Source organism: Strigops habroptila, chromosome 2, assembly GCF_004027225.2.
Source record: "Strigops habroptila isolate Jane chromosome 2, bStrHab1.2.pri, whole genome shotgun sequence".
In the NCBI taxonomy this organism is placed as follows: domain Eukaryota; kingdom Metazoa; phylum Chordata; class Aves; order Psittaciformes; family Psittacidae; genus Strigops; species Strigops habroptila.
The window spans coordinates 70,710,268-70,727,137 of NC_044278.2; the positions used below are offsets into that span (position 1 = coordinate 70,710,268).

A 16,870-nucleotide genomic window follows, 5' to 3' on the forward strand; every position below is an offset into this window, starting at 1 on the left:
TGATTTGTTGGCAGGTGGAGGGGAATGAATCAAGGGGCGAGCATTTCTACTAAGTCTGCAACAGCTTGTCGGTCTGGGCAGGAGCAACACAAGGGAACGACAGGGGAACATAGCCCTTTGCTTTCTCTCGAGGAGCAAATCAGCTTGCTTTCTCCTCAGTCTGACCTCTAAAAACCTGAGGGAAAAGAGTTCTCAGGTGGAAGTGCCTGAGCATGGTGGCAACGCAACAGAAAAGCCAGAGTGACCCACTGCTGTGCAAACCCCTCTCCTAGCAGATGCTGGGCACATTGCAGTGGGAATCTCTACAGCCCCAGTGGAGGAGTCAAAGCTACACACTCTGATCTGCAAATAGATACCCTTCCCTGGGAATCAGGTCCTACAGGAGGGAGGAGGAAACCCTACCAAAATGAAGACTGCCATTAACATAACAAAACACATAAGAAAAGGAGGAAGTATCATCTTTCCTAGGCTGCCTCTGCCAGTAACTCTAGGTGTTCTTCGTAAGGGCATCCTTCCTTAGGGAAATACAATTCCCAGGTTAAAGATACACTTTCAAACATAAAGCAGACATAGTCATAACTATCTTGAGTGCTGTTTTGATCGCTAGCATTTACTGTTTTGATCACTGATTTACAGAAAACATTCAATTTTGTTTCTATTTTTCTTTTTTCATCTGCCTTGTCCTGCTTGTGATTTTAGACAGCTTCCATGCTTGCAAATTAGTCACTTCCATGCACCACATGGAGAAGGCTACATTAAGACACCTGAACATTATAAACCTGTGATGATCTTCCTTTTGAACTTACGAGTTAATAACAAACTTCTGAAAGTAGTCCAGTACTATGGTGATTCTAACTCCAGCTGGGTTAATTACACAATAATTAGGTACAAACATCGCAACACGAAACACAGCTACATCATTATTTGCAACAAATGTTAACTCTAAATAAGTGCAACCTGTCCCACAAACACTTGCTATAAACGACTTAAAAATAAAAAGTAAAAATAGATGGGGTAAACACAGAAAGAAAAAAAAAATTCTCCGGGAGAATTTTTTTTGTTAGAAAAAAAAAATTAAATTAAAATAAAAATCTCAGCACTCATTTAGAGTTCGGGATCTTGTGAAAGAAAGCTTTAAAAGGAGCAAACCTGATTTGCTGTGGCTGTTGCGGCGAAGGGAACACTTGTTGCAGGAGTTGTTGCTGCAGAGACAGTGGCGGCCGTAGCGTTGTGCATCATGGGTACTTTCAGGAGGGGAACCATGGAAGCAATGAACAGGAGGGTGCAGCATTATGGTAAGAGAAGTGGTATTTTTGGCATGGTGAATATCAAGAGCGGCAAGCCATCGTCATGGGTTAAACCGGCAGATGGCATGCAATCACAGTGCAAAGCGAGAAAGCGTGGCGGAGAAATAAAAAAAAAAGGGAAAATAGCTTATTACAAGTACAATTAAAAGAAGGCTGTCAACACAATCGGCGATTCCCAGAAAAAAAAAAAAGAGCAAGGACCACTGAAATAGCAGGTGTTATCTTTAAGAAGAAGATTACTTGTGCAAATGAGGTCTCTACCAAACTAGCCCGTTACCCGAAAATTGTTACATGGGCAATTTGTTTGCTCCTAGTATCAATATAAAGCACTCCATACTAAAAGTCTAAACAAACCGCACAGTGGTTTGCACTGTGGAGAAAACTGATAAACATTTATCTTAATTTTTAAGCACAATTAAAAAATGAATTCATGTATCTTCATTTTGAAGTAAGCCAGATACTCACTGTCTTCCTTTATAATCCAATTTATGTGGGGTTTTTTCTACTACCACTGCATAACTGTTCATCTTTATCGGAGTTAAATTACCATCTGCTTTGAGGCAAAAACCGGGAGAAGGATAATAACAATTTTCCCGATTTAAACACTACTTTGTTTGATCTAAAAAAGCAAGGTCGGTTTGGTGAAAGTCGCTACTTTTGCTCATTTTAAGAATGAATTTGTGGAAGAATTACTAACTTGATGTTTTAAAGGCTTGATATTTTAACTGCTTATCAGTGCCACAAAAAAAAATAAATCACTGGGGTAGGGCTATAGAAGACAGATTAGTTTTCAATCTTAGAGGCTACTGCCTTGGACTTCCATTTTGCATGCCCCAAATGTTAATTCCCAGCTGCAAATATATTTCAAGGAGTGAGATTCAGATCATGGGTTTCAACAGAACCTCTGTGGATCAAAGTAGGCATTTCTGGGAAACGCTGATAAAACTTTCTAACACACAGCAAAAAGGAGAAGTAGGCACACCACTATGAAACTTTAAAACACTGATGAAATTTGCTGGCTTTCCAGTATTTTATGATTTTATAGTATTAGACAATATAAAATATAAATAAAACTTTGAAAACTGAAAAGCAGACTGGAATTCATGGCATTATGCTTTTGCAGTGTAGTTGTTATAGCAGGTGATATCACATCTAAACTGCAGCTTTCATCTACAAATCTAAACACTCTGCAAAGTCAACCAGAAAGACAAGCGAACCTTTAATTCTAGTCAGTGTCTAATCCTTGCCTAGGATTTTTGGAATAAGTGAATATACATCATATACAGTATAAAAAGAGATCAATAAAGAAATTGGGAACCTACCAATACTGGTAGCGGGTGTCATGCACAAAACTGACCCTGTGTGTCATGCAATGATAGGTGAAAAAAGTGGATAAAGGGAAGAAACAGGTTAGCCGTTTAGAGTTAACATTCAAAGTGAGATTCAAGCATAACCACAGAGAAGTAAGTTAGTTAAATGAAACTGTAAGGTCATTCATAGTTTTGCCTTAACACAAAAAACGTAATTATGTTCTTACTAAACTCCTGAGTATACTGTGTGACTCTTGGCATGTTTCTATGTATATACAAGATACTTCATAAACTTTTTCATTTAGTGCTTTTATCCTCTCACTTAGTACTTTTGCAGCAACAGTTTTTTGCTTATAGAAACATCTTTGGTTCAGTATCATGTTATTTGGGAATTTCAGAACTGACTGCATAATTCAGATGGTTCAATTGCTGCACAGATTAACCAACTATTTGATGTGCAGCAGAGAAAGGTGTTAAAATGGAATTAGATGATATTGTTCTGCAGGGGCTTTGCTGAGTTCGCATTTGATGTTAATGCACTCTTTCTTAACACAATGCTGGAGATGAAGAGGTGCTCCTGTCCAAAGAAAACACTACTTTGACAATTACCCAAGCTGAACGCCTCGAAGTGTGTAACATTAGAGCAAAAGGGTCCTAGCGCACTTCAGAGATGCTCTGGAAGGACTGCTGGCCTGCCATGCAGTTCAGGTTTGCTGCCTAGTCTACCTTTAACCTTTCTGGGAAGACCAAATGATAAAAATCAGCGTATTTTCAGTACAGTGCATATAGCAAGCTGGCAAAGGCAGGCAGGTAAGGAGACTAGTCCCAGGTGTGTGCATAGTTGATACGAAGTCAAATATGCTTGCTGTATTCTGCTGAGACACTAGAACAGGTTGCCCAAGAAGTTGTGGCTGCCCCATCTCTGGCAGTGTTCAAGGCCAGGTTGGATGGGGCTTTGAGCAACCTGGTCTAGTGGAAGGTGTCCCTGCCCATGGCAGGGGGTTGGAACTGGATGATCTTTAAGGTCCCTTCCAACCCAAACAATTCTATGATTCTACGATTCCTGCTTCATTACTACCGCAGACCCTTTTCAGACCATAGCAGTAGCAGTGCAACTATGAATGACCTTACCCAAGAACAGTCCCCAGAGAATACACAGCGTTCCTCCTCTAGAGGCTATAGAAATACTAACAAACAGCAATGGGAAGAGAGAAAAGATCTGTTGTTTTTAAGATCATTCACCAAACAATAAGGAGAAGGTGACAAAGCAATCAAACTGATGTAAAACAAACAAAGTGCAGAACTTTGGAGGTAAGCCATGCTAAGTCAAGCCCCACACTTTTTATTAGGGTAGCAAGTGGTTAAGAAAGCAGAGAAGTTATATAAAACAATTAAGTTTTATATATATTCCAGCAGCAAAACTTTTTTAAAATTTAACAACACACACACACACAAGGAACACGTTTGAAAATTGTACCAGTTCAGAAAATATCACACAATCATTTAAAATCCAACAGATAACGTCATGCATTGCTCCACAGACCTGGGTGGCATGACAGCCCTTACACTCACCAAATCCACCCTGCCCAGGAAATGTGGGACTATCAGATGTAGCGTCTTTATGAAAAGCTCATGACACTCGCTCATACAGAGGGGCTTCCCCTTTCCTAACCTCCTCCCCTACCCCACTCCTCTCTCTAACATCCTTTCTAGGTGCTAGTGGTGTTGCAAAGAGCCAGGAGGTTCAGCCCTTTGAGAAAGGTTTTCTACTGTGGGCTTGGACTCCATCTGCTATGTTATCTCTCTGTTTCTTCTTTCTTCACGCACTTGTGTTGGGGCTTGCCAACAACATGGCCCTTAAGGTTTTGTTCCAAGATCCACCCTTCCTACCATCAGAAATTTGTAAGATAAAACTGTAATTACAACCATTGATTGGTTGGAAAGAGTAATGGACAATAAAAAGCACAAAGAATGAGCTACTTAAGGAAGCATGAGCACTCCAAAAGTCTGGAAAATATCCAAATGCTATTTCACTTAAAAAGGTTTACTGTATTTTCCATGGCTAATTTTAAAACCTTGGTAATTGCAAATAATAGCGATAAGCTCTGACAGGGAGTGAGTGCTTAAGAGAAGGAATAATGCATATCATACTGCAAATTCTCAGGGTTACAAAGCAAAATAAACTCGTGGAAATCTCTGCATGTTTGTAAACACAGGGTAGTCTTTCATTCATGTCCAAATATGCAGTCTCACAATTTATTTCTTTTTTTCAAACACTCCCATAAATGCCAGTATGTTTTCTGCCTCAGATATTCTGGTGCACCAAAGTGCTAAAAATATGGCATGCTATAACTTACTATTATAAATACAGGGGCAGGCTTCAAGGTTGTTACTCAGGCCTTATAGAAAAATTCCATGAAGTCAAAGCCATCTGTGTTTGCTTTTATCTTTAAAAACATACGGGAATGCTGATAGATCAGGAATCATCGTGCGTTGCATTTCATTCCTTGTTTAACTGACATTATTTCTATAAACTAAAATAACATTGCTGAAATGTCAAGCGCATTTGTAAACACATAATTTTAAATGATTCTGGAAGTTCACACTCGATAACATTCTGATACTAAAATATATAATTTGTTAATTGCAAATGAAAGCACAGAATTCATCAGGCAGAATATTTGGGAAGTTTGGAGTGGGGCTGACTGGCAGAATTTAGAGGGTTATGTCGTTATTGTTTACATGAGCACCTAGCACATTCTTTCTCTCACAGTGTTAAAGAGAAGCCCTGCCACCAGCCACCGTGCGGTTCAAGCCATCTCTGAATGCTCTGATTTTCACATAGTTCTGAGCACTGAAATGCAAATTATGTCCACTCCACTTCAGATCACCCCTATGAAGAATTATAACCCCAGCTATTAGCCGCAAATGCTAAGAAAAGTGCTGGTGGTGTTCCAAAATGAAACCCATGAAAATGCATCTGATGCCTCAAAGCCCTACAGTGCAGCTGCAGGGAGCAATGTGTTTTGTCAATGCTTCCACACAAGTATAGACTGGAAGGTTATGGCTAGTGCTCCCCTTCTTGCAGCTGGGGTAACCCCCACAGCTGCAGAACAGCATTCAATGGAGCAGGAGGATGCACCTCAGCCATGACACATTTCCCATGGCATCCCTGCAGCGTGATGCTTTTCCCAGTGTTTTTGTTAGTGGAACTTGGCCCTCTTGTCTCCTAGGAGAGTGCTTGCAGGTAAAAGTCAGAATACAGCCAATTTCAGGTAGAAAAAAAGGGGCAAACTCTGGACAACGATGAACGAGGCTATGAATGTGAAAAGTAGCCTAACGTCATGTTGAAGTTGCTGCTTGAATTCTCATACTTTGCAGGAGGAATTAAACCAATGTGTAAATATCTGTGCAGACTTCACCTCAAGTAGGGCAGGGAGCATAACAAAACCTTGTGTTAAGGGCAAACGCCTGGCACGGAGGCTACCTAAGGAACACAAAATTGGTTTAATGTGGGTACAACATACCTGTTGGGATAAACGCATGTTGCTGCAACTGAGCATTGGCAAGAGCCTGTTGATAGTGCAAGACACTGGGATTGAAAACGGCACTGGCACCATTGCTTTTTTCAAGTGCTTGTCTCTTTGGTAAAGGGTGAAGAACACCAGGAGGAAAGGCCTGTAAATAAGGAAGTTAGTTAAAATGGCATCGTTTTTAAGGTGGTGTCCGTAACACGTACATAAATACAAAAACTTATTATTTTTTAAAGCAGCTAAAGATGCCTTGCCATGCATATTAACTCAAAGCACAGCAATGTAAAATGAGTGAAATTTTGTTATTGATAGCAAAAGCATGGTACTATTAACCTAAAACTGTAGCAGCACAACTACTGAAAAGAAAGGCCTTTAAAGCAACGAAAATGGCATTGCCTTTAAATAGGTTTTCAAATATTATAGGGAGAAAAAACCACTTGTGTTTCATTGCCAAGTATTTTTGCTTTTTTAGATTTAAATATAGTTTCCTATTATTATACAGATTAATGGATTACGTTAAGCGTTTTCAATTACAGAAGCAGTTTTATCTCAATTTGACTTTTCATGAGAGGATATTTAAAAAAATGAAACCGTGTTAGGAACCAAACTAAATCGTCTGCGTTTATTACATATGAGAATGAGATGGATAAATAGAGCTTCCGGTAAATTAACGAGTACGTGAAATCATTTCCAGTTGATGTTCAAAAAGTAAAGCGATACGAATTTCATTAGTTGCTTCTCTGAAAAAAATAATAATAAAATAATATAAAAAAACAAAATTAAACAAAAGCTACATGCAAAGCAAAAGGTGAAAGGTCAAAGTACCAGGTCTACAGTTGCTTCGAGAGGTCGCTTCATTGCTTTGGCAGTCGACTGAGTCTTTTAATAACAGGCAGCGAGCACATGATGGCAGTGGGCCAATGGGATTCAAGCGAATTAACATACAGGTAAACAGCAAGCAGAGGTGCATCATGGGAACGGCATTGCATTTGTGGATAGGTGAGAAGGAAAAAAATATTCTGAATGCAATATACAACATACAAAACACTAGGCATGCACAACAACAAAAATGTTTTCTAAAGAAATGAATATTACATTTCGAATTAGTACTGAAGCAAAAATGCATCTACTATACCTTAGTTAAAAGCATATAAGAGAGTAAAATATAGATGTTTGAAATTCAGGAAAGTTGAGTAAAACAGCAGCTTGCAGACACTATTAAGCATCGTATAAACACTTCACAGAGAGGCAGAAAGTTTCAAGAATACGCTTACAAGAATTCCTGATAAGTTAGGTCAGTCATATTTTAAAGAGGAAAAAATCAATTTGAAAGGCTACATTTTCAAATACAAAGCACTAGTGGAAGTTGTAATGCATTACAAAGACTATTAATATCAGTGCTTGCAAGGTGAGGGTCTTCTAATTGGAAGTGCAATCATTCAATAGCTTTGGGCTTCAAAATGAGAGAGGTTCCCCATTTCCAACACAAAGCAGAATAAATAATATGTCTAGTTACGCTAACTTATCATTAATTCCTTTTTTTTCCCCTACAGCTGGGTCATTTTTGTAGGGTTTTTTTCTTTTTTTCCTTGGAACTTACCACATTACATTGAGAGGGAAAAAAAGTCTTTCAGAATTTAAAATGTATTTTTCTAAATTTTGCTACAACCTTCAGGAGCAGGGAGTAAAAATACTGCTTTCAGTTCATAAGTGAACATTAACGTATGAGTTATGATACTAGTTCAGCATTATTATTTTTTTTTACATAAAGTACTTAGGCATAATACATAAGCATATACATTTATGTATACTTCCATAATAAGATCAAACTTATGGCTGATAGGATGGCATTCTGTAAATAATCTTCTCATATGAAATATTACTTTCAAGTTTTATAGTGTAAATAATTCTTATAAACCTTTAGAAAGATTTACTTAGAAATCAGAATTTTTACTTTCATTTTTTAAACACAGGCTGATATTTAGCTCTTTTCATGATACGCAGATTATGCCTACCTTGACATCAGTATGTGGAAATAGGGAGCAAAAGTGAAAAAACCCAGAAGAGAGGATAAGGCACAAAATGCCTACAGACAGCTCATGGTCACAACATTAGCTAGTACCAACTGGGTATTTATTCTGCTGGATAGCCCTCACCTTATCTATTCCTTTTTCCTGTCTCTGTGGCACCTACGTTCCATGAGGCTTCCCGATGCCCCCCCCATCTCTCTTTCAGCGCATTTCTGGATTACTTAACCTGGTCTTCAGGATATGCTCATCTGGCTGGGTCCAAGACTTGGACAATAAACACCTGGTGCAAAGAGGATCTGGACAGCCTTCTTTTGTCTATTTAGGGTGCTGTGCAGCCAACATGTGGGTATCCACCATGGGTACCACCATGGAGGACATCACTCCATCTGCACAGGGCATAGACTCAGATCCACTCTGCATCCACCACAGATAGAAATCTACACGGAGGTGAAGCATTACGACTGAATTCAGCATTGTGCAATGATCAAGCTCACAAATGAAACATCAATAAGAGTTTTTCAGTTAATTACCTTTATTATCCAAATGCAGATCTTATCTGATCTCACTTGTTCACTTATTATCTCTGCTTCTCTGCTTATGATTGCCATTTTCCACTTCTTCTCCATGCTCTTCTTAACCTCACCTATTTCAAAGCTTTTTTCTGGCTTTCCCCTCATCTTCCACAGAAAGTTCAGTCTCAGTTTTATCAAACTGAAGCCTTTAACTTGATATGTTTCTAAACCTACTTGTCAACCTTGTTTCCATGCAGTCTCCCACTTCTATCAGGCTTTCGGACCAACTGTCCATTTTTCTCCCCCATCTTCTCTTTTTTTTTTTTTTCTTTTCATTTTGTCCTGATAGTAAAACCTCCTTTATCTCTTTCTGTTCCATCAGGTTATCTATCTCCTTCTCAACATTTGATTTCCTACAACCAAAAAATCAATAGCTACAGACTGAGAGGAAAAGGCTACAGAAAGGAATTAAGATAGTAATACAAATGTTCAAACATACTGTGGCATAGTATTTGTCTGCCATTTGTGACATTGGTATGCTAGCGTCTCCTATACAATACAAGCAAGAATCACAAGCAAGATCCACACAGCAGAGGCCTGCAGGGATGTGCAAGGAGCTCCTGACTAAACTCAAACACAAGAAGGGAAGCACACAAGAGGTGCAAGCAGGGATGGTTGGCCCAGGAGGAATAGGGACACAGCCTGAGCATGCAGGGATGGGTTAGGAGAGCCAAAGACCACGTGAAGTTAAATCTGGCAAGAGATGTGAAGGACGTCAAGAAGAGCTTCTCCAAGCAACAAAAGGAAGACTAGGGAAAATGTGTGCCAGCTGCTGAATGGGGCAGGTGACCTGGTGACACAAGATGTGGAGAAGGCTAAGGTACTGAACATCATCTCCATCTCTTTACTGGTAAGACTGGCCTTCAGGCCAGTGGGAAAGTCTGAAGTGAAAAAGATTTACCCTCAGAGGGTAAGGAACATTTAAACAAAATGGATGTACACAAACCCATAACCTGACAGGATGCACTGATGTTTGCTGAGGGAGCTGGCCAACGTCACTGCAAAGCCACTCTTAACTATCTTTGAAAGGTCCCTATGACTGGGGCAGGGGGTCCTAAACATTTCAAGAAAGTAAATAACACTCCTATCTTCAAAAAGGGCAGGAAGGAAAGTCTGAGGAATGACAAGTTGGTCGACCTCACCTCAGTCCCTGGGAAAGCAATTGATCAAATCCTCCTGAAAACAATCTCCAAACACAAGAAAGCCAAGAAGGTGATGGAAAGTAGTCAGTATAGATTTATGATGGAGAAGTTGTGCTTAAGCAACCTGGCAGCCTTCTATGATGAGACTGGCTTGGGGAGAGCAATGGATGTTGTTTCTCTTGACTTCAGAAAGGTTTTTAACAGTCTCCCATTTCATCCTCATAGACAAACTTATTTAGTACAGCTAAATGGGAAGCAGTGAGGTGGACTGAAAATTGGTTCAACTGTCAGGCTCAAAGGGCTGTGATCAGCAATACAAAGCCCAGCTGAAGGCCAGTCACTAGTGATGTAAAACTCGGAGGAGTGCTTGATACACAATATAGATGCGCTGCCACTCAAAGGGACCTGGAAAGGTTGGAGAAACAGGCACAGAGGAGCCCCACTAAGTTCAACAAAGGGAAATACCAAGCCCTGCACCTGGGAAGGAACAACCCCAGGCACCAGTATATCCTGGGGGCCACCAAGTCTCGACGGAAAAGGCCTTCAAGATCCTGGTGGACACCAGGAATTGAACACAAGCCAGCAATGCGCACTCATAGCAAAGGCAGCTGACAACGTCCTGGGCTGCATTAGGAAGAGCATCACCAGCAGGTCGAGGGAAGTTACCCTTCCTCTCTACTCATCACTGGTGAGGCCGCATATGGAGTGCAATGTCCAGGTCTGGGCACCCCAGTATAAGAAAGACATGGACATACTAGAAAACAGTCCCATAAAGGGCCGCAAAGATGATTAAGGATCTGGAGCACCTCTCCTGTGAGGAAAGGCTGGGAGAACTGTGACTGATCAGCCTGGAGAAGAAAAGATGCAGGGGGATCTCATCATGTATATAAATACTTGGTAGGGGAGTAAACGTGGAGCCAGACTCCTCTCAGCAGTGTCCAGTGACAGGGCAAGAGGCAATGGGAACAAATGTAAATACAAGAAATTCCACATAAACATAAGATTTTTATTATTTTTATTTACTGTACGAATGATTTAACCATGGAGCAGGTTGTCAAGAGAAGTTGTGGAGTCTCCATCCTTGGAGACTTTCAAAAGACAATCAATCAGGCACATCTTGGGCATGTGCTGTAGCTCACCCTGCTTGAACAGGGGGATTGGACTAGGGGATCTCCAGAGGTCCCTTCCAACACCAACTACGAGTTCACATTTTAATTTAGGCTGTACATTCTTCAGTGACTTCTTATGCTCTCTAATGCACCATATGAATATTTGGAACTTCCCAAGTATAATGACAGATGAAACTGTTTCCTAATGCACTTCACATTTAAGCTGCATGGTCTACAACCACTTTCACAGTGTCTTTCTCCTTTCTTTTTACTTCAAATGATGAGGTCACCTAAGTTAGCTGAGAAAAAATTCCTAAACTTCAGTGTACAGAAATACAGACAGGGACTTTTTTGCAAGGTCCCAGACTGCAGAATTCATTGACCTTCAATGGTCTTACGAGCTTTGCCTACAGTGCTCTAATCCCACCTGCAGTGCTCACCTATACGAGCACCCTCTGGACCAGAGCAATGCAGCCAAGTCCCCCAGGAAGGAAAACCTCCCAGCCACCATATCAACCTGAGAACATCCTGCAAGTGAACCCTACAATTAAGCATTTGCATTTCTGCCTTTTCCTGTTTACATACAACTGAGTATCCTTGGTCGTTCTTGGGTGGCCTTGCAGGCATGTGTCTTTTCTACCTTTTTTCTCTTGTTACTGCTATTCCAGTGATCTTTCCTTCTCTCTATCTAATGGTTTCAAATCTATATTAAACACAAATAATTGGATTGTAAAGAATCTTTTCTGTTTGGTAGTCTAAATATGCCACTAAAATATTTTGTACACATTTTTCTGGAAAAAAGTTACCTTGAATTACAGATCCCTGCTTTCTCCTGTGGCACTAGAATCCCAACATTGAAATCCTGTATGTTCCAAAGATGCTTCATCTTGCTTTGAGCTACTACAACTCCAATTACAGCTTATTCAAAATCACAGGATATATATCCAACCATTAGTGAAGTGCAAAAACATGAATCCCTTCACCTCTCTCCTTTCTTCCTTAGTGTACTGCCTAGAAATATTATTCACTAAATGGACAAAAAATACTGCACAATAGAAGTTAGTTAATTAGAATAAAAAACTAATCGCCTTTGCTTTAATTTCCAGATGGTATTCAATTTCTGCAAACACAGGAAAGTTTAACTAAAAATCACCTGATTTGAAACAGATCTTCAGGATACTATAAGAGAAAGAATATTAAAACTTAAGAAATGTTCTTCTGTTTGGTGGTTTACTTTCTTGCATAACTTACCCTTTGCCCCTCAAAAGTCTGCCCTTTGCTAATTTGCTACATACAATAGCTTGGGGTAGTTATATACTGTACTGTACTGTGTTTCTGGTAGGCTTTTTACCCAGAGAATAAATGTATTGTCTGTAACTATTGTATGCACTGCCCACAAGTCCACAAACCACATCTGCTTAATTATTCGTCCACTGCCAGCAATGAGGACAATGATTCTATGATTTGCTGCCAGGAAAATTCTGTCTCCCAAGTCTCTCCTGCATGCTCAATTTATTTAAGTTTATCAATACAATCTTTAAATTTATCAGCTTTCCTGGCAGCAACCGTAAGAGAGGTCCAATACTGCTAAACAGATAGGCAGACTTGTCCGAACAGTTTCAAGTGAGAGCTTAAAATATCTGAAAATAGAAAGCCCTCAATCTCTTTTCTTCTGACTGTAGTTACTCTGTTTTTTCTTAATGTTTTCCATTGTAATTTACAACTTTAAAACCTCGTGATTCAAATAACTTGTCCATGATAGTGGGAGAGGCAAGAAAAGTCTCTAAGCATAAAATTCATCTAACCAAAGTTGAAAAAGATACAGGCAACAATTTTTAGTCAGCATGAATAGATGTGTATCTACAGAGGGCACTTCTTTCTCATCCTCAGACAGGCACCAATGGTAGATCAGATGAATGTACTGGTTTTATTCCACTACCTGCAAAGTGAGACCAAGGTGGCTAGGGCAGGCTCAGACATCTGACTCTCTGACATCTAAGGTGTGGTGAATTGAATCTTAATACAGGTTTCTTCTCTATTACCTATCTCTGAGGCAAAAGCTCTCTCTTTGCTTTTTTCCTTTTCTTCCAAATTTCCACATGTGTATCTGTCATCAAAGAGCTAAACCAGCATATGTGCCCCTGCTTTCCAGGGGACATCGAAGCTTAACGGTTTTGTTTCTGTTTGGAAATACTAAGGATAAATTTAACATACAATCAAGGCAGAGAACAGAAGTGGTATAGAGTGTCATTTGCTTCACTGTCTTAGATAGAAATACAGCATCAAAATAAGGGCATAAAGAAAAAAGCGCTTCTTCCCCTCAAGCAATAGTAATAATTTTATAAAATATTAACTTTCACCAAAAAAAAAAAAAAAAGAGGCAAAAGAGAAAAGAAAGTATAAGCAAACAGCATTAAATTGAAGCAAAATAGGCATCAAAGAGCATCTGTCAAAGAAAAGGCAGCCATATATGCCAGCACTTACCATCACAGTCGCAGCTGCCGCAGCTGCCTGGGCTGCCACTGCAGCCTGGTTGGCTTGGTGTTGCGCCGCTTTGATTTTGGCCTGCAAATGTGCAGGAGGGTGAAAATACTTGCATTTCTCCCTCATGCAACGACCTTTTATGTAATCCATACACACGGTTACGGTGTTGTCATTTGTGTCAATCATTGTGCTGTCTGCCGGATGCGCAAAGCGGCAATCAGTCTCTCCCCGCGCACAGTTTCCCCGCTGGAACTCCCTGCACACCTACGTGCAAAACAACATGCGTTGCAGGGGAAGAGCTCGATGCAGTGGGAAAGAGCAGGGAGACTCCCATGCCCCCAAAACACAGACCTGCCCCCATTCCCCACTTAGGTCAAGTTTTTCCATGAATTCAACTTAATAAACCCCTCCTCTTCTTCTAGGAGAGAGAAATGCACCTATTTTACCCTTATGTGCTTGGCTCCTCAGGTAGCTCTGTAGTACCACAGCTAAATGAACTTGACATGCAACACAAGCATTCCCAAACGCCTTTCCCTTTTCCTGCCTAGAAAAAACCTGGGAAGGATACTTACTGAAGTAACTGCCCCTGCAAAACTAGCTGGGAATCACAAAATACTCAACCCCTTTCTAACTACACTTTATGGTCTTGAAGCTCCACTGGTAGGGAAGGAGTTCCCCTTCTAAGATCCAAGGAAGACATACATCAGATGCACTGTATTTTTTATGGAGTCTACAAACAAAATGATGGAGAGCATCCTTAAAAATAATTTTCAAAAACAGGCAGAATGAACACGCTGATTTTTCTAAGAAAAAACGTGCTCTAGACACTGCTGCTTAAGCTTTTGGGAAAGCACATTCATTTTTGCAACAGCTATTTGGCCTTCTCATGTACTTGGATCACAGATGCCACTGAGCCAAGCCATGTGTAGATCCATCAACACCCGGGAGGCTACGCATGTAGCTGGCTTCAGCCTGCTGCAGGGTTGGTAACATTCAACACCTCAATTTGTAGCTTAAGGCTGAAGGGCTATACCATTCCCCCAATATCGACCCACAACGCTATAAAATTCCCTTAATATCAATGCATAAAACCCAGGACAGAATTAGTACTGCAATAAAAATGTGCTTGTTAGATATTTCATCAAGCCATACCTTTATGGGCATGTATATGTGAGGTATCTTGGAGATGATAAAACTTCATGAAAGATGAAAATTCATGTTGTTGTCTATGCACTAAATTTGAGCAAATGTACTACCTTAAAAATAACGTTTAATTACCCCTGGTTGTAAGTGTAGAAATCCTTCCTGGTTACAAGGTCTTTATTTGTAGCAACTAAATTTAAGCAACATTTCTAAAACAATAGAGTTTGTCCCTCCAGGATCTTTCACACAGCCTAACAGAGGATGTATTTTTAGTCACCGCGGTGTCTACAGTACCTCCAGTTTATCAGTCCTGAGAAGTTTCTGGGTAGCAGTTGAACCGGGGACTGAAACCGGTGGACTTCCAGGAACAATGACAGGCGGCGTGGGTAGGATCTCAGTGGGGACTAAGCCAACTCCTGGTGTAACTGGCGTTAGGTAAGGAGCAAAGCTAATAGCCGTGTTCGTTCCTATTGTGGGACCCACTGGAAATGTGGGCTGCAAAAGGAAAACACAGACCAAGATGAAGAGCTTACTATTTGTCTTTTGCATGTTCTTTCTGGCACTGATTCATTTTCTTAATGAAAAGATTTCAAACAGCTGCCAAAACACACAACATTCTCTCTTCTTTTAATCATGTTACACATTCCAGCAGCATACGAAGAACCGCCTTTGTAGCTCTGTTATTGGAAAAGAGGCTGCTGATGCAAAGGAAGTTGTACTTTGAACCTGAATCTCTATGGAGGTCCATCTTACACTGCAGGTTTATTTACACATCTAAGAGTGGAAATAACATAGGCTTTCTTGCTTTTTCTCAATACCTGTTTTCCTTGGGAAAACAGGCTATTTTTCAAAGTATTAGATTTCACAGGTGAAGCATTCTTAACTATATTAAAGACATATTTCTAATAAAAGTATATAAAACAAGCTATTTGGCATGTAACTTCCATCTGTTTGCATGCTGTATTTTGCCACCTCCTGCAATTACATGTTACTTTGGCTCACGCATGGAAAAACCTCACCTTTGCAAATGTTTGTGTGCTCAGCTGTCACCAGTGGCAAGCAGAATAAATATTATAATCTCAGCTGGACACAATATTTAGAAAGGGATTATTCAGGCTTAACTAGAGTTCATCTTATGAAAAAATTGATTGGAAGGAATGATACAGGTCTATAAATCTGTTTCATGCCTTCCTACAGCGAGTCAGTGAAGTCATGACCAGAAGAAAGAGCACTTGTGTGACGCTAAAATGCAGCCCTAACAAGGCAGAATGGGGGGTTTGTTACTACCAGCTCCATGGGGGGTGGAGGCAGAACATCACCATGGTCAGACCATGGTCAGATTTGGAAAGTACTTTAGTTCTGCAAGAGCTGACGTTTACCCCAGAGAGCAAAGCCATAATTAGAAATGCGGAAAAACTATGAGGAAAAACTATGAAGAAAAACAGGACACATCTCAGATTAGCTTTGTCAGAAATTAAGTTTCCAAATAAGCTGGCAGCTAGAAATGAACCACACAACAGCAGAACACTACAGAAAGACTTAAAAACACTTAAAGGAGGAGGAGTGTCTTTCTCATCAAGGTGGCCTGCATGGACTCTGTTGGCGAAAGGAAACCAGCCATGCACGGTATAGAGAAAATACCAAAGAGAAAGCATAGGAGTTAGAAGGTTTATTTCTGGTTTTTTTTTGGTTTTTTCCTTTGGAACCAATTACTAATTATAAATGAATATGAGTTAGTACCAAGAAGATGCTTTGAGCAGCAGATTAGGCAGAATACCCAACTGTATGGAAATGGCATCTACCTGCCCTAGAGAGTTAAAAATGAATATTGCTCTGTTTTTATTAGAGATCAAAACTGTTTGATATCAAACATCCCACTTCATATATAAAGTATGAGCTAAATTCTTTGGAGGGTAATAATGAGCATTTATATGAAACAACGGTTCAACTATGTTGAGGACAATATGTGTTATGTAAAATATAAATAACAGCTTTGTATCAGATATAATTTTAAGAACAAAACCACATGTCAAATGACTTCTGAGGAATTTTCTTTCACTTTTTATCCATTTGGTCAAGGCTGAGTCATCTTAATCTGGCAGTTTATGTGAGACTGAGAAATAAAACCCGGCACTTTTATCACAGCAGTCAGTACAGAAGGCACTACGTCAATGAAATTGTAAACTTCAAATGATGACATGAGTGACTAGAAAAAAGTATAATTCTGCCACTTCAATTTT

At 39.9% G+C, this 16,870-nt stretch overlaps 1 protein-coding gene across 6 annotated transcripts in view; it reads right to left on the bottom strand.

The window, feature by feature from the left end:
- Nucleotides 1–16,870, bottom strand: part of MBNL2 (muscleblind like splicing regulator 2) — a 112,630-nt gene that overhangs the window by 17,873 nt on the left and 77,887 nt on the right. For 2 of the 6 annotated variants that reach the window (XM_030474920.1, XM_030474924.1), the window contains exons 4-9: nt 14,925–15,125; nt 13,488–13,751; nt 6,976–7,029; nt 6,145–6,295; nt 2,630–2,665; nt 1,150–1,244 (exon numbers count right to left, since the gene is read on the bottom strand). In XM_030474920.1, coding sequence (XP_030330780.1) covers nt 1,150–1,244; nt 2,630–2,665; nt 6,145–6,295; nt 6,976–7,029; nt 13,488–13,751; nt 14,925–15,125 — 801 coding nt within the window. The remainder of the gene's footprint in view (nt 1–1,149; nt 1,245–2,629; nt 2,666–6,144; nt 6,296–6,975; nt 7,030–13,487; nt 13,752–14,924; nt 15,126–16,870) is intronic. The other 4 variants (XM_030474934.1, XM_030474948.1, XM_030474927.1 and 1 more) reach the window with 4 other exon arrangements.